We start from the raw sequence: 18,554 nt of genomic DNA on the forward strand, positions 1-18,554 counted from the left end.
AACCCACCTGCTTGAATGGTCCGCCAGAGGGGATAATCGAGCTGTGTTATTTTCTCGGGTATTTGTTCCTAACCACAGACCAGGTCTAGGAACAGATTATCAAAACAAATCGTTCCTAATATAATAAATCATTTCTGAGCCGGTATCAGTGGTTAGGGGGGCAATCAAATTCTACTTATGGAGCAAAAATATATTGGCGGCTGCGCTGTGATTGTCTGTGGTGCAGCAACCGAAAGACCTCCAGCGGAGAGTCGTGGTAGCGCAACGCTTGCAGAAACAGTCCTTTCAGTTTACTGTTGTATGGGCATTGGGCAGAATGGAGACCAAACCAGTGATAACCTTTCTCAAAACCCTCCTCATCGTTTACTCCTTCGTGTTTTGGGTAAGTTAACGTTACCCTTGTTTTATCCTTGCCCCAATAAAAGCCTTGGGGAGATCGTTTCCGTCGTTGTAGATGCAGAGCTGTAGGCTACCCGTAAGTACCGTTATTTTTTCCATGTGTTTGATGAATTCCGTTAATTCGAGGAATTCAGTTAATTCGAGGGTGTACTTATGTTTTTTTAATATGTCTTCTTGTAGACAACCTCTGCCTTTGTGGTACAGATTCATCTGTGCCTTTGTATTAATCTGTGCCTTTGTGATAATGACTTCTTATCAGGGTCATGTTTACAACAAGCCCACATGCTTGGAGAAATGCGACATCCTCTGCTGTAACCTTTGGCTTATTTCGTACATTGTCACTTACTCCAGCGTGAGGAAGTCTCGATATGTTGCTCTGTATTTCGAAGTTATCACTGACCGCAATACATGCCATGCTCATGCTTAGGCTATATAGAGCGCAGCAGCTTGTAGTCAGAGACGGGTAGAGGTTAGCAGTCGAGGTTATCATGTAACGGTTTCTGTCGGTCCATCGTTTGGTGCGAAGCAGCATGAAAGTGCACTCGTCAATGTCGAGTCTACAGCATGCATAGGTTGCAGTCAATTGTTTTGTATTTGATTTAGCGTTCGACCATAGGTCGCACTATAAAATCCCGAGATGGATGTGCACCTGATGTTTTGTAAACAGCGCATTTCAAATGATTTGTCTGCATCCTGATAAATTGTTTGTCTTGACTGACTCACTCTTATACAAGCTCTGTACTGTTGTTATGTCTCCTGAGACTTCTCTATCATTGTCATACCATAGCATGTGTTTCTTTAGTCAACTCCTCTGTATATTATTAGGCTAAATGACAAACAGTAGCCTACAGATGCATGGGCATCAAGTCAGATGGGGAACTAAGGAAAACATAAGCAATCCCTCTATAGGCTATCCTAAGGTAAACAAACTCATCTGGTGTATTTGCAGCTCTTATCCTGAGATATCTTTGTCAGACAAGGATGGAGGTATGCTCCACTGGGCTAAAGGGGTCAATATCAGGGGATGTCTTTATCTGTTTCTGGACACCTGACATTTCATTCGATATAAGGAGTAGACATGCTCCAGATACGCGTCTCCTTAATTTCATATACGGAGCTAGGGTATTCTCCATCATGGGAGTTTCTACATGCATCCAATCCTGATATCAGACATCTCCCTTCAACCATGAGTCCAGGGAGATATCGGGAGTGCCATGAGATAAATTCAAGACATGCACCTGATGCGCATGCACCCGTTTGCATATTTGTAGAATATTTGACATATCTAAGCCTTTATACGTAGGCATGAACGAATCCAAATTACCCCACATTCTCAATAGATATCCGTACATTATATGTAATTCATCCTCGTGTATCTGATCAAAAATGAGCTAAATCCGACTCATGATCCATGTCCAGCGCCCAAATTATTTGACCTGTTCAGGCGCCGAAAATCATTGTGCTTCTTCACATGAAGGGGACATATCTGAGCATGCATTTACACAATATTCAATAGTAGGCTGCAGGCCACGGAAAGGAGGACATCGTCATATTTAATCCAAGTTGCTATTTCCAAAGCACATCTCTGCTATTTATGTTTTAAAAAATGCAATCAAATCCAGAGCTCCAATCACAAAAATGTTCTGTAAAGAAGCAAACGTAGACCAACCTTTGCAAAAAAATTAATTGTATTTATTTGACAGAAAATAAAACGCGTACACCCTCAATACCCTGCCCTGTTTGTTATGGACATGGATGCGACATGGTCAAAAGCGGTCCCGCGCAGTGTAAACCGGCACTGTGGTGTTGGGTTGTGATCCACTCCAAACTGCCAATGCATAAAATCAAAATTGTGTCAATATTGCAAGAAAATATTGTCATTTCACATAACCATACCACAAGGTAGCTACTATACCTGCTTCATTCATAACAAAATGAACTGAAACAAGCTAAAGTTAGCTAGCTAATTAAATGCGTTTGCTTGATAGCTTATATTAAAATCAGTAATACAAAATATGCCTAAATATTGTTTTAAAACGTTAGCTGTCACCTTGAGGTTTGATATTGGGTACAAATATGTTTCCCTGAAGGGAAGGCAATTTCGTTATTTGTTAGCTAGCTAGGCTGCCAGTTAGCTTTTACCCCCCATCAAGCCTAGCGAACTAGCTAACGTTAGCTAGCTAACCCTAATGGCTGCTGGCCAAATTAGCTAACATTCTTGATTCTAGTTACCAAGATAAATAAAATAGCTCAAATTTGCAACTCTTTGGCGTTAACTTCTGAGGAGCTTCTCACTTTGTTTCTCCAGTTGTCCATTCGACCACATACTATTTACACACTCATTTATGGCGCCCAAATTTTAAAAAATGACAGCTGGAACTCCACAGCAGAAAATACCGGATTCTTGTTGCTAGGCTACCAGTTACATTGTTTTTAGTTTGCGGTTTGCGTGCGCCTCTATGCAGATTGGAATACAAAAATTATAGCTAGTGTCTGAAAGAATGATATGGATTTAATATTTGTCAAATTATTGAGCATGTCCTCAAAACTCAAATAAGCATCAGAGATTGTCATTTAGCATATCAAAAAGCATATCAAGATCCTGATATATGGACCTCAGTCAAGAGCATATGCATTATGTGCTGAGAACATATACTATGTATGCCTTCTGTCAGTATTTGTCAACATATCAAACAAATAAGATGTCCAGATAGGCCTATCCCAGGATATCTAATGAGTCAAGGCAATACCCTGTATGATATCCAGAGGGAATGCATGAAAGAAAAATATGGATTTTATATTTGCCAAATTATTGAGCATGTGCTGAAAACTCAGAAATGCATCAGAAATTGTCCTTATTTTCAGCAGATAAAAAAGCATATCAACATCCGGATATGGACCTCAGCCAAGAGAAGCATATCTGGAATCAATATAGCTTCATATCTTGGAAACACAGATATGTGATTTATACAGTCAGTATTTGTCAACATGAAGAGCGAAAATAGGATGTCACATATCTCAGGATATTGAATGAGTCCATATGCCATGTGTGATATTTGGAGTAATCCCAATGTCATAAATGTCTAAAAGAGATGGTGCATATCCACAAAACTCTAAAATGTATTGGAAATGGTTTGTATTCTCTAGAATATCAAAATGTTTCATGTAAAGATATCCCCTGATATGGACCCTTTTCTCCCAGTGCTCGTCTTAGACCTTCAGGTCTGGGATCAGTTGACCCTGTCCCCAGTCCTAACCTGAACCCCCAAGGACATACAGTATAACTCAAATCTGGCCTCGGATCAGCATTTACATGTGAGACAAGAAAATCAGAGGCTGTACATGTCTCTCTCAGCAAGCATTTAGTGCCTGTCATAGATACTAACATTTATATTTAGTCCGGTCAGTCAGAGCAGCCTTAAACGCTTCCACACCCTAGTCTGCATATGATCACATCTCCCCAGCAGGAAGGAGCAGCTGACTGGATCGGTGGTCTCAGCACAGGGGCAGGGCAACAGCTCGTCTCATTTCTGGGGGGTCAGGGGAACTAGGGATGGGCTGTCAGAGGGGTGGTCATTTGAAATTCTTCAGATAGTTTCGCTCCTGAGTTTCACTGTCGTCAGCTTGTCATGACCGCTAATGTCTTCCGGCGAGTGGTTCAGACTCCAGTTCACACGGTGTGGTTTGAAGTGGTGCCTATGCCGGTGAGACACTGACATGTTTTAATGTTCCTGTTAAAAATAGAACTCATGATTTCTCTTTTAGGGACTGGTGGGAAAGGGGTCATCTGTTTTGGGTCCTATTGTATTGGGGACTGGTTTTGTCAGTGTTGTCATGGCTGCTGGTTTCTGTGTAATCTCTCAGATTGCATTGGACTTTATTAGTTAGATATTGCCTTGTTGCCACTGATACAGAATCCAATGTTTTCTTCATCGTCCTAGGTTATGGTTCCGATTGTTAGTGTAATCTGATCCTAGATCTGGGACTAAGGGCAACCTTCTACATCGGTCGATGTGTCACAATAGCAACATCATCACTTCCTCCTACCTGACCCTGGGTTTTGATTTAAACAGATGACATCAGTTATATTGTAAGCAGACAAACCCACAATCTAATCTAGCTTCTGGCCTGAATATCGATACAATAGATGGAAGGATGTTTATAATATAAAGACAAGGCTAGACTGTGCTTTCAGGAAGTAATCACACCCTTTGACTTTTTACACATTCTGTTGTGTTACAGTCTGAATTTAAAATGGTTTAAATTGAGATTTTTTTTTGTCTCTGGCCTACACATAATTCCCCATAATGTCAAAGTGGAATTATGTTTTTAGACACTTTTACAAATTAATAAAAAATGAAAAGCTGAAAAAATCTTGAGTCAATAAGTATTCAACCCCTTTGTTATGGCAAGCCTAAATAAGTTCAGGAGTCAAAATTTGCTTAACAAGTTGCACTCTGTGTGCAATAATAGTGTTTAAAGTGATTTTTTAATGACTACCTCATCTCTGTACACCACACATACAATTAATTATCTGTAATCTCCATCAGTGGAGCAGTGGATTTCAAACACAGACGCAACCACAAAGACCAGAGAGATTTTTCAATGCCTTGCAAAGAAGGGCACCTATTGGTAGATGGGTAAAAATAAAAAAGCAGGCATTGAATATCCATTTGAGCATGGTTAAGTTATTAATTACACTTTGGATGGTGTATCAATACACCCAGTCACTACAAAGATACAGGCATCCTTCCTAACTCAGTTGCCGGAGAGGAAGGAAACCGCTCAGTCCATGTGTGTCTTTAAAACAGTTAGAGCTTAATGGCTGTGATAGGACAAAACTGAGGTTGGATCAACAACATTTGAGTTACTCCACAATACTAACCTAATTGATAGAGTGAAAAGAAGGAAGCCTGTGCAGAATACCTGTTTGCAACAAGGCACTAAAGTAATACTGCAAAAAATGTGGCAAAGCAATTACATTTTTTTCCTGAATACAAAGTGTTATGTTTGGGGAAAATCCAATACAACAGATTACCATTCTCCAGGTTTTCAAGCACAGTAGTGGCTGCATCATGTTATGGTAATGCTTGTAATCGTTATGGACTGGGGAGTTTTTCAGCATAAAAAATAAACGGAATGGAACTAAGCACAGGCAAAATCCTATAAGAACCTGGTTCGGCCTGCTTTCCACAAGATGCTGGGAGATACAGTTGAAGTCGGAAGTTTACATACACTTAGGTTGGAGTCATTAAAACTTGTTTTTCAACCACTCCACACATTTCTTGTTCACAAACTATAGTTTTGGCAAGTCGGTTAGGACATCTACTTTGTGCATGACACAAGTAATTTTTACAACAATTGTTTACAGACAGATTATTTCACTTATAATTCACTGTATCACAATTCCAGTGGGTCAGAAGTTTACATACACTAAGTTGACTGTGCCTTTAAACAGCTTGGAAAACTCCAGAAAATTATGTCATGGCTTTAGAAGCTTCTGATAGGCGAATTTAAATAATTTTAGTCAATTGGAGGTGTACCTGTGGATGTATTTCAAGGCCTAACTTCAAACTCAGTGCCTCTTTGCTTGACATCATGGGAAAATCAAAAGCAATCAGAAAAAATTGTAGACCTCCACAAGTCTGGTACATCCTTGGCAGCAATTTCCAAATGCCTGAACGTACCACGTTCATCTGTACAAACAATAGTACGCAAGTATAAACACCAAGGAACCACACACCCGTCATACCGCTCAGGATGGAGATGCATTCTGTCTCCTAGAGATGAACGTACTTTGCTGCGAAAAATGCAAATCAATCCCAGAACAACAGCAAAGGACATTGTGAAGATGCTGGAGGAAACAGGTACAAAAGTATCTATATCCACAGTATAACAAGTCCTATACCGCTCATCAAGGAAGAAGCCACTGCTCCAAAACCGCCATAAAAAAGCCAGACTACGGTTTACAACTGCACATGGGGACAAATATCATACTTTTTGGAGAAATGTCCTCTGGTCTGATGAAACAAAAATAGAACTGCTCGGACATAATGACCATCATTATGTTTGGAGGAAAAATGGGGAGGCTTGTAATCCAAAGAACACGATCCCAACTGTGAAGCACGGGGGTGGCAGCATCATGTTGTGGGGGTGGCAGCATCATGTTGTGGGGGTGCTTTGCCTCTCAGGTCCCTTGGAGAAAGGCACACATACAACGTCCTGTTGTCACCTCACCACAGAAACGCTGCCATGAACACATGACTTATGTGTGTGGGTAAGGAAATCTCAATGTGTAGGCATAACTGTAGAATGTGTGTGTGTGTGTGTGTGTGTGTGTGTGTGTGTGTGTGTGTGTACGTACATGCTATTATAATTCATCAGAAATTTCTAAAAGCTTTTCCAGAAAAAGGTTTACTTCAACATCCCTTGGTAATATACCCACGTTTTTCTTGGTAAATAAGATATTAGGTGAATATCAGCAATAATTGGTTTGAGGAATAAACCATTATCTAGGCAGTGTTCTTATAATGATGCCAGACAGTTCAGGCTCTTCTGCATGGCCATTAGTACCAGCCCACACACAGGCCAGGAGATTTGCCTAATTGATTATCTGTTGAGTTCCCTACACACAGAGAACAGCAAGGCCTCTAACAGTGATGGATTGGAAAAATACTGTACAGTATGTAATACCAGCTACAGTACAGAGGGACATCTGATATTGAATCATTAATGCAGTGTTCGTGTTAGTTTCAACTCATTTCCATACAGAACCCTCCGGACTGGACTGGAGTCGTTACTAGGCTGAGCACTCTGGACTGGACTGGAGTCATTACTAGACTGAGCTCTCTGGACTGGAGTCATTACTAGGCTGAGCACTCTGGACTGGACTGGAGTCATTACTAGACTGAGCTCTCTGGATGGGACTGGAGTCATTACTATGCTGAGCTCTCTGGACTGGACTGGAGTCATTACTAGGCTGAGCACTCTGGACTGGAGTCATTACTAGACTGAGCACTCTGGACTGGACTGGAGTCATTACTAGACTGAGCACTCTGGACTGGAGTCATTACTAGACTGAGCACTCTGGACTGGACTGGAGTCATTACTAGACTGAGCTCTCTGGACTGGAGTCATTGCTAGACTGAGCACTCTGGACTGGAGTCATTACTAGACTGAGCACTCTGGACTGGACTGGAGTCATTACTAGACTGAGCTCTCTGGACTGGAGTCATAACTAGACTGAGCACTCTGGACTGGACTGGAGTCATTACTAGGCTGAGCTCTCTGGACTGGAGTCATTACTAGACTGAGCCCTCTGGACTGGACTGGAGTCATTACTAGACTGAGCTCTCTGGACGGGACTGGAGTCATTACTAGGCTGAGCTCTCTGGACTGGACTGGAGTCATTACTAGGCTGAGCACTCTGGACTGGAGTCAATACTAGACTGAGCACTCTGGACTGGACTGGAGTCATTACTAGACTGAGCTCTCTGGACTGGAGTCATTACTAGACTGAGCACTCTGGACTGGAGTCATTACTAGACTGAGCACTCTGGACTGGACTGGAGTCATTACTAGACTGAGCTCTCTGGACTGGAGTCATTACTAGACTTAGCACTCTGGACTGGACTGGAGTCATTACTAGACTGAGCTCTCTGGACGGGACTGGAGTCATTACTAGGCTGAGCTCTCTGGACTGGACTGGAGTCATTACTAGGCTGAGCACTCTGGACTGGAGTCAATACTAGACTGAGCACTCTGGACTGGACTGGAGTCATTACTAGACTGAGCTCTCTGGACTGGAGTCATTACTAGACTGAGCACTCTGGACTGGAGTCATTACTAGACTGAGCACTCTGGACTGGACTGGAGTCATTACTAGACTGAGCTCTCTGGACTGGAGTCATTACTAGACTTAGCACTCTGGACTGGACTGGAGTCATTACTAGACTGAGCTCTCTGGACTGGAGTCATTACTAGGATGAGCTCTCTGGACTGTACTGGAGTCATTACTAGACTGAGCACTCTGGACTGGAGTCATTACTAGGCTGAGCTCTCTGGACTGGAGTCATTACTAGACTGAGCACTCTGGACTGGACTGGAGTCATTACTAGACTGAGCTCTCTGGACTGGACTGGAGTCATTACTAGACTGAGCTCTCTGGACTGGACTGGAGTCATTACTAGACTGAGCTCTCTGGACTGGAGTCATTACTAGGATGAGCTCTCTGGACTGTACTGGAGTCATTACTAGACTGAGCACTCTGGACTGGAGTCATTACTAGGCTGAGCTCTCTGGACTGGACTGGAGTCATTACTAGACTGAGCACTCTGGACTGGAGTGGAGTCATTACTAGACTGAGCACTCCGGACTGGAGTCATTACTAGACTGAGCACTCTGGACTGGACTGGAGTCATTACTAGACTGAGCACTCTGGACTGGAGTCATTACTAGACTGAGCCCTCTGGACTGGACTGGAGTCATTACTAGACTGAGCACTCTGGACTGGACTGGAGTCATTACTAGACTGAGCACTCTGGACTGGAGTCATTACTAGACTGAGCCCGCTGGACTGGACTGGAGTCATTACTAGACTGAGCACTCTGGACTGGAGTGGAGTCATTACTAGACTGAGCACTCCGGACTGGAGTCATTACTAGACTGAGCACTCTGGACTGGACTGGAGTCATTACTAGACTGAGCTCTCTGGACTGGAGTCATTACTAGACTGAGCACTCTGGACTGGACTGGAGTCATTACTAGACTGAGCCCTCTGGACTGGACTGGAGTCATTACTAGACTGAGCACTCTGGACTGGAGTCATTACTAGGCTGAGCTCTCTGGACTGTACTGGAGTCATTACTAGACTGAGCTCTCTGGACTGGACTGGAGTCATTACTATGCTGAGCTCTCTGGACTGGACTGGAGTCATTACTAGACTGAGCACTCTGGACTGGACTGGAGTCATTACTAGGCTGAGCACTCTGGACTGGACTGGAGTCATTACTAGACTGAGCTCTCTGGACTGGAGTCATTACTAGGATGAGCTCTCTGGACTGTACTGGAGTCATTACTAGACTGAGCACTCTGGACTGGAGTCATTACTAGGCTGAGCTCTCTGGACTGGAGTCATTACTAGACTGAGCACTCTGGACTGGACTGGAGTCATTACTAGACTGAGCTCTCTGGACTGGACTGGAGTCATTACTAGACTGAGCTCTCTGGACTGGACTGGAGTCATTACTAGACTGAGCTCTCTGGACTGGAGTCATTACTAGGATGAGCTCTCTGGACTGTACTGGAGTCATTACTAGACTGAGCACTCTGGACTGGAGTCATTACTAGGCTGAGCTCTCTGGACTGGACTGGAGTCATTACTAGACTGAGAACTCTGGACTGGACTGGAGTCATTACTTATGAATGCTTAAGTTATAAACATATTCCAAGATAAGAGGGAAATGTTATTGATTTAGTTCAGGAACCTCAGTCTCTAAAGACCTCAGTCTTTTAATTAGTAAAGAACAGTCCAGGTTTGGTCGGCAGTAAGTGCATCTAGACTTATGGGGGGGAGGGGCTTTGCCACCTGCTGTTCATACAAGGTTGGAGTGAGAAAGAGAGGAGGAGGAGAGGGAGGGTTTCTCTATGTTCAGGCTGAGCTCTGCTTGGATACTGCAGCACCTCAGAGATAAATGTCTGTTACCATGGAGACAGTCTAACTCTGGCCCTGTCAGCCAAGCATTCTCTGTCTCTGACTCCTCTCCCAGTGTTCTTCCAACCCAAAATACTGAGACATTTTCTTTATGTTCGTAGTATTCTTATATTTTATTATTTCTTATTGTTGTTGCATTGTCGAGAAGGAACCTGCAAGTCACAGGAGGTTGGTGGCATCTTAATTGGGGAGAACGGGCTCGTGGTAATGCCTGGAGCGGAATCAGTGGAATGGTATCAGATACATCAAACACATTGTTTCCATGTGTTTGATACCATTCCATTTGCTCCATTCCAGCCATTATTATGAGCCATCCTCCCATCAGCAGCCTCCACTGGTGTAAGTAAGCATTTCGTTGGACTGTGTATACCATGTGTATCCTGTACATACCACCAATACAACTTGAAACGTGTTTGGCCCAGCCCAGCACTGACGCATTGCCGTGCGCCTCCCAAATTTGGAACAATGTGGAGGGCTCCTTATGTCTCTGCATTGACATGATTGGTTGACGGTAGGTGGGCGTGGGAGGTCCTGTATAAACACAAACTCACTTCCTTGACAACTTCCTTCACAACAGCTCTGTGCTGCTCCGTGAAGTGTGAATGCCCTGACTTCTGCAGAGGCCGTATTACCATACATGCTGCAATGCCAATGAAGACTTCGCATTGACCATGTAGCACCTTTTAGCAAACGTTCTCTGTGTGTGGTGTTTTGGGAGATGGACCTCTTTGAGGGAGATGAAGATGGTTTGGCACCAGGCTCTGCTAGTAGAGTGTCTTTGACAGATCGGCCCCTCAACTGTACCCGTCACAAAAAAGCAGCCCCCCCCAGCTGGTGAACAGGGGCTTTTAGCTGGCTCACACAACACACTCCTTTATGACAGGCCTTCATTACAAATGCTAAGAGCAGAGTAACAGAAAGAAGCGGCCCACTCTGGATCAATGGGTCCTTTTGATTCGCTCTGTGTGTGTGTGTGTGGGGGGGGGGGGGGGGGGGGGTGTCATGTTCCACAGGAAAGTATCAACATATCCATTTGCCTTCGAACTCTTCCCCATCCCTTCTCTCTCTCTCTCTCTCTCTCTCTCTCTGCCCTCCCCTTTCTGTTCTCACACTTAGAAACAACCACGGTTTACTCCATGGTCAGAGAGGACAATCTGAAAGGTTGATCTAGTGATCACATATTTACATTTAAACCTGTTATCCATTACACTCAACTGATCTTATATCTGAGTCTAACGGCAACTTTATTCTCCCATACTACAGAGAGGCAAGAGGGCTCTGCATTGTTGAGCAACATGGTGGTGTTCTCTAATGTTCACTCCGCACCATCGGTAGACCTAAGCAACACTGCATTCTGCTGGCTGAATAGTGTACCTCTGGATATCAACATCTCTCTCTCTCCTATCTCTTCTCCCCCACCATCATCTCCCTTTGCTCATCTATGTCCCTTATTTGTCCTTTCCCCTCTCTCTCTCTCTCCTTCCTTCTCTTCTCCAGATCACAGGAGCGATCCTCTTGGCAGTGGGAGTATGGGGGAAGTTTATGATCGGCCCGTATATCTCTCTGATAGCTGAGAACACCACCAACGCTCCGTACGTCCTCATCGGCACTGGGACTGTCATCATCGTCTTTGGCCTGTTCGGATGCTTCGCCACCTGCAGGGGGAGCCCATGGATGCTCAAACTGGTGAGGAGAGGAAGAGGAGTGTACAGGCAAACACACACACACACACACACACACACACACTAGAATTGTTTAATGCTGATTAATAGAGTGTCGTTAGAGAAACACAGTGCTAATTATCGACATAACACATACTTCTCACTAGCCTGTCCCAATCACTAGCCTGTCCCCATCACTAGCCTGTCCCATCACTAACCTGTCACCATCACTAGCCTGTCCCCATCACTAGCCTGTCCCCATCACTAGCCTGTCCCCATCACTAGCCTGTCCCCATCACTAGCCTGTCCCATCACTAGCCTGTTCCCATCACTAGCCTGTCCCCATCACTAGCCTGTCCCCATCACTAGCCTGTCACCATCACTAGCCTGTCCCCATCACTAGCCTGTCCCCATCACTAGCCTGTCCCCATCACTAGCCTGTCCCCATCACTAGCCTGTCCCCATCACTAGCCTGTCCCCATCTCTAGCCTGTCCCCATCTCTAGCCTGTCCCCATCACTAGCCTGTCCCCATCACTAGCCTGTCCCCATCACTAGCCTGTCCCCATCACTAGCCTGTCCCCATCACTAGCCTGTCCCCATCACTAGCCTGTCACCATCACTAGCCTGTCCCCATCACTAGCCTGTCCCCATCACTAGCCTGTCCCAATCACTAGCCTGTCCCCATCACTAGCCTGTCCCCATCACTAGCCTGTCCCCATCACTAGCCTGTCCCCATCACTAGCCTGTCCCCATCACTAGCCTGTCCCCATCACTAGCCTGTCCCCATCACTAGCCTGTCCCCATCACTAGCCTGTCCCCATCACACACAACCTCTCTGTATATGTAGCTTATTTCTTTTTTATTTCCACTTCTCTCTCCCCCTTCTCTCTCTTTCTCTTTATCTCTCTGCAGTATGTAATGTTCTTGTCCCTGGTGTTCCTAGCTGAGTTGGTGGCTGGGATCTCTGGCTTTGTTTTTCGTCATGAGGTCAGTTTTTCTATTTGAACTACATTACCCACAGTTCATCTGGACCCATCTCAGCTGAGTACCTGCCAGTAGAGATACATCACGTGTGTATGTGTGTGTGTGTGTGTGTGTTGACGTGTTTAACTATACATGTGGGGACCAGAAGTCCCCACAAAGAATATATATATATATATATATATATATTTGACCAAATTTGACCAAGTCCCCACAATGTCAAATTCTATTTCTACTTGGTTTAGGGTTAAGGTTAGGGTTAGAATTAGGGTTAGGTTTAGGGTTAAGGTTAGGTTTTGGGGTTAGGGTTAAGGTTAAGGTTAGGGTAAAAGTTAGGTTTAGGGGTTAGGGAAAATAGGATTTGGAATGGGACAGAATTTTGTGTCCACACAAGGTTAGTTCTACAAGACTGTATGTGTGGGGGGGCTTTTATTACTATCCTTGTGCGTACCCCAACAGTCCCCACAAGGATAGTAAAACCAGGAAAATGTTCCCTTCTGGGGACATTTCCCAGGTCCACACGAGGACAAAGGCTATTGGGGTAGGGTTTCAATTAGTTTACGGTTAGGGAAAATAGGACTTTTAATGGATAGTAAAACATATGCTGTGTGTGTCCACAGATAAAAGGTACCTTCCTGAGGACGTATACTGACGCCGTGTTGAATTATGATGCTGAGGATGAGAAGAGCCTGGCTGTGGACAACGTCCAAAGCAGCGTGAGTCCCAACAACAACATCAACAAGGACAACATCAACAAAACTACTATTGTCACAACAATACAAAAATTCAATCACGTCTATGTGTGTCTCTCTCCAGCTGCGTTGCTGTGGGGTGAACAACTACACCAGCTGGTTGGGCAGTGTGTACTACCCTGCTAACGGTTTTCCCCTGAGCTGCTGCTCCAACTCCTCTGACTGCAGCCCTCAGGACCTCCGCAACACCACCATAAACCACACCAAGGTCTACCAGCAGGTCTGTGTGTTTACACACTAACCCGTCCACCGTGTTACACACTAACCAGTGCCCTGTGTTACACACTATCCCGTCCCCATATGTTACATACTAACCCATCCCCTGTGTTTTTTTGTGTTTTAGGGTTGTTATGAACTGGTAACCTCCTTCCTTGAGACCAACATGGCCATCATCGCGGGAGTAACATTTGGAATTGCCTTCTCACAGGTGAGATAGAGAATGTGTTGTCTGATGATAGGAGTGCTGTGTCTTAATTAAGGTTCACTATAATCTAAAGTTCAATTATCTCACGTCTCTACACATCTATCACCCCCCTTTCTTCTCTCTCTGTCTCTGTCTGTCTCTCTCTCTCTCTCTCTCTCTCTCTCTCTCTCTCTCTCTCTCAGTTGATTGGCATGTTGCTGGCCTGCTGTCTGTCCAGGATCATTACTGCTAATCAGTATGAGATGGTGTAGCAGGGAGAGCAGGTAAGTGGCTACTCTATCACACACACACACACACACACACACACACACACACACACACACACACACACACACACACACACTAATGTCAAATACAGCAGATATTTCTATCCAAAGCAACTTATAGTCATGCGTGCATATGCATATTGGTCCCGGGAATCAAACACACTATCCTGGGCCATGCTCTGCCAACTGAGCTGCAGAGGACCACACACACACATTATATATGCAGACACATCTATAGTTGTCTAAGAGCCTGTGTGGTGGTTGTTTGTTTGTAGGGAGATGAAGAGGAGAGGGCGAACAGCACCTTGGTAGACTGGGACAGAAGATCCCCACAACACTAGCACACTGCATCACTAAAACTCTTCTCTCTCTCTCTCTCTCTCTCCCTCTCTCTCTCTCTCTCTCTCTCTCTCTGTCTCTCTCTCTCTCTCTCTGTGTCTCTCTGTCTCTCTCTCTCGCTCTCTCTTTCTCTCTCTCGCTCTCTCTCTCTCTCTCTCTCTCTCTGTCTCTCTCTCTCTGTGTCTCTCTGTCTCTCTCTCTCGCTCTCTCTTTCTCTCTCTCGCTCTCTCTCTCTCTCTCTCTCTCTGTCTCTCTCTCTCTGTGTCTCTCTGTCTCTCTCTGTCTCTCTCTTTCTCTCTCTCTCTCTCTCTCTCTCTCTCTCTCTCTCTCTCTCTCTCTCTCTCTCTCTCTCTCTCTCTCTCTCTCTCTCTCTCTCTCTCTCTCTCATAAAGAAGTACCATTCCTTAACTTGATACTGTGCCATGAAGACCTTCGCACAATACCTTCAACTCCACTGAGGGACTCAGGCTGCAGTTGGAAGTTTCTAGTAAGCACTTATGTAAAATCAGCTTTCCCTCCCCAATGCAACACTGACCTTGGTTAAGCATCTATGGGCAACTTAATCCTGCTCCATATTACACGTTTAGCCATCTCTAACACTTTGGGTAGAAGTTGTCCTTAGGGATCTATCTAGGAACAGGTCACACGAAGCCTTGATGCTAAACTTAAGTATTAGGGTGATGAATGGATATCTGACCCTGCATCAGTGCTAAGCGCCAACATCATCCTGCCCCTTAGCAGTCTTTGTCTCACTGTCCTCTCACAGCACCCCCTTGTGGTCTGGCATGCTCCATACAGGGCCTAGCATTTAAAAAGCAATGCACAGATTTGTATGAAATGATTAACCCATATTTAAAGATAAAACAGTAGCCAGCATACACTGTATTTTCATAACGTTTTTGATCACCGCTGTAAATACCCAAGCTACACACATATAGAGAAGATATGTTGATATAACATTGATAGAGCATTTAGAGCTAACTTTTAGCCTTTCATTTGTATCCCTGCTATTTCGCTGCTTCATGGATGATATCTCAGACTTTTGTGTCCATATCTATGATGTTAGCTTACAATGAACTAACTATGTAATCAATTTGGTCTCTGGATGTGTAGATGTCTTAATAATTTATTATTTATTATTAGAACAATTAATGAAGTGTGTGTCAAGTTTGGTTCGGAACACTGAGCTGTTCCGATTTAATATATGTGAGCGTAGGTTCTTTTAATATATGTGAGCCTCGAATTTTGACGGATAAATATATTCTTTATTGATTTGATGGATGTTATGTGTTTTTGTGGCACACGTTGAGATGTATAGGCTTATGTTTATTTCATGTTGTTTTAATAGTATGTCTGCCTTTCTGTCTGCACACTTACGAGTGTGAGTGAGAAAGAGTTGAGGTGGTTACAAGTGGGTAGAGTCGTCTACTGGAATTGGGTGGGAATAGGGTGAGAATAGGTTGGGAATAGGGTGGGAATAGGGTGAGAATAGGTTGGGAATAGGGTGGGAATTGGGTGGGAATAGGATGGGAATTGGGTGGAAATAGGATGGGAATAGGATGGGAATAGGGTGGGAATTGGGTGGGAATAGGATGGGAATTGGGTGGGAATAGGATGGGAATAGGATGGGAATAGGGTGGGAATTGGGTGGGAATAGGATGGGAATTGGGTGGGAATAGGGTGGGAATTGGATGGAAATAGGGTGGGAATAGGATGGGAATTGGGTGGGAATAGGATGGGAATTGGGTGGGAATAGGATGGGAATTGGGTGGGAATAGGATGGGAATTGGGTGGGAATAGGATGGGAATTGGATGGGAATAGGATGGGAATTGGGTGGGAATAGGGTGGGAATAGGATGGGAATTGGTGGGAATAGGATGGGAATTGGGTGGGAATAGGATGGGAATTGGGTGGGAATTGAGTGGGAATTGGGTGGGAATTGGGTGGGAATTGGGTGGGAATAGGATGGGAATTGGGTGGGAATTGAGTGGGAATTGAGTGGGAATTGGGTGGGAATTGGGTGGGAATTGAGTGGGAATTGGGTGGGAATTGAGTGGGAATTGGGTGGGAATTGGGTGGGAATAGCGTGTTATTTGAGATGTAGTCAATGCTCATATTCTTGTAAGGCCAATGATATGATGCAATACTCAGACTGGTGTTTCATATGGTGTTGTGTATGTATGTTCATGTCTCAAAGTCATGATGGAGGCAGCTGTGACCTCTGCTATACAGAGGATCTCAAACCTGTTTTGGGGGCTTTCGCGTGTATGCTGTTTTCTCTAATCACTCAGATTTCCAAAACTTTTTTGCATTAAATCCTTTTACAGAACAGGGTTGGGTACAATTTGAATTGAAGGCAGTCAATTCAGGAATTGATTTGAATTTAAAATTGAAAAACATAAATAGCTTCTCTGTTTCAGTTTATTGAGAAGTCATTAAAAATAGATGCCCTTTTTCAATCATTGAACTGGAATTTCAGTTTAACTCCTGAATTAACTGCCTTCAATTCGAATTGAGCACAACCCTATTACAGGAAGGATGACTGGTATTTACTTAGAAACTGCATGGTAAAATGGTATTTCCATGACAATAACCTATGGAACACATTTCAGGGACTAATTTGGAGCACCACTCCATATACAAGGCAAATAACCTGAAACCTGAAAATAAAGTGCTACTAAGAACTCCCAGTGTATTGAAATTACTTTCCTAAAACGGATGGATTTAGAAATGTGAAACTACTGAAATGCCAATTTGTATTGAAATCCAGCAAACATAGGGGGTTCTCACCTCCAGCAGAGTAGAAAGACAGTTTACTGTTATTAAGTAGATCATTAAATATAACTAAACTAACACAAATGCAAACCTGTAGAAGACCAGTCAATAAATATCTCAATCTACAGTTGCAGCATTAATGAAAAGATTAAACGTTTTGTACATAAGCCAAAGTTTTGAATAACTACACAAGCTCTTGTAGCATGCCAATACAGTCTGTTCTGTTGTTGATATTGTAACTATCAGTGATATCTGTATTAATAAACGATCCTCATAACTTTACAGTTGAATTGCGGTGTCTTGAAGTGTATTCTCTACACTCTCTTTCTCTCTCCTCCCCCTTCTGCCCTTCACTTATTCTCTCCCTCCCCTCCACTTTTCACCTTCACCATCCCCCGTTGCTGTCTCTCCCTCCCTCCCTCCCTCCCTCCCTCCCTCCCTCCCTCCCTCCCCTCCCTCCCTCCCTCCCTCCCTCCCTCCCTCCCTCCCTCCCTCCCTCCCTCCCTCCCTCCCTCCCTCCCTCCCTCCCTCCCTCCCTCCCTCCCTCCCTCCCTCCCTCCACTTCCCTGTGTTAAAGACCTCTGCTATTAATCATATTAGCATGAAACAAAAGCAGGAGACATGAATACTAAGCTAGAGAGGACGTCACCGATGCATTTCGCACCCTTCCTTCCTTCTGCCCTGTATTTGTCACATATCTGAACACTAGGTGGCGCTATTGCTACACAAACAAGTCTCAAGTCCTTTCAGGACTGCTAAGTCTACACAAAGGATGGTCAAATCTCTTCAGAGCTCCTCTGTGATGTGGAATAGTCCTGAATGTTCCAGGTAGAAATTGAATGAATAGAGCTGACATTATTTTGTTTTCTACATGTCTTACATTTTAGGTTCGCAAAGTGTCTAGGAAGACAGGAGAGCTTACTGACAAATAAAGTGAACAAGAATGATGCATTTCTCATAAGGATGTTTAATTTCACTTCAATCCAATAAACAGATGTGTCCCCAAGGCAAGTCTTTTTAATTTCATTTTAAATGTGTTTTTTTAATGTATATATTTTAGCCTATAGTACCTGACATTTCAGACTGTCCAAAGCAACTCAACATTAAAAAAATATTCAGTGTCACTTGCTGATGGTTTGTGTGTGTGTATGTTTGTGTGTGCGTGTGTGTGTGCGTGCGTGTGTGTGTGTTTGTGCATCTGTCTGTGGGCTCTATTCTTTGTCCAACACAGCAGGAGTGTGTTT

The 18,554-nt window shown here is 44.0% G+C and overlaps 1 protein-coding gene across 3 annotated transcripts; it reads left to right on the forward strand.

Moving 5' to 3' along the window:
* The first annotated feature begins 207 nt into the window (after nucleotides 1–207).
* Nucleotides 208–15,718, forward strand: LOC109870125 (tetraspanin-7-like). 3 transcript variants are annotated; one of them, XM_031799998.1, is made up of 8 exons: nucleotides 208–382; nucleotides 11,609–11,797; nucleotides 12,686–12,760; nucleotides 13,375–13,470; nucleotides 13,571–13,726; nucleotides 13,850–13,933; nucleotides 14,113–14,193; nucleotides 14,928–15,718. In XM_031799998.1, exons 1-7 carry the CDS (start codon nucleotides 317–319, stop codon nucleotides 14,179–14,181), a joined length of 735 nt encoding a protein of 244 aa, XP_031655858.1. In that variant the 5' UTR covers nucleotides 208–316; the 3' UTR covers nucleotides 14,182–14,193; nucleotides 14,928–15,718. The 3 variants fall into 3 exon arrangements, with proteins under 3 accessions (XP_031655858.1, XP_031655852.1, XP_031655863.1); XM_031799992.1 differs by having other exon boundaries at nucleotides 229–382; nucleotides 14,472–15,718; XM_031800003.1 differs by lacking the exons at nucleotides 208–382; nucleotides 14,928–15,718 and adding exons at nucleotides 440–475; nucleotides 14,472–14,654.
* Nucleotides 15,719–18,554: the final 2,836 nt, after the last annotated feature.

This window comes from Oncorhynchus kisutch, linkage group LG2, assembly GCF_002021735.2.
Source record: "Oncorhynchus kisutch isolate 150728-3 linkage group LG2, Okis_V2, whole genome shotgun sequence".
NCBI lineage: Eukaryota > Metazoa > Chordata > Actinopteri > Salmoniformes > Salmonidae > Oncorhynchus > Oncorhynchus kisutch.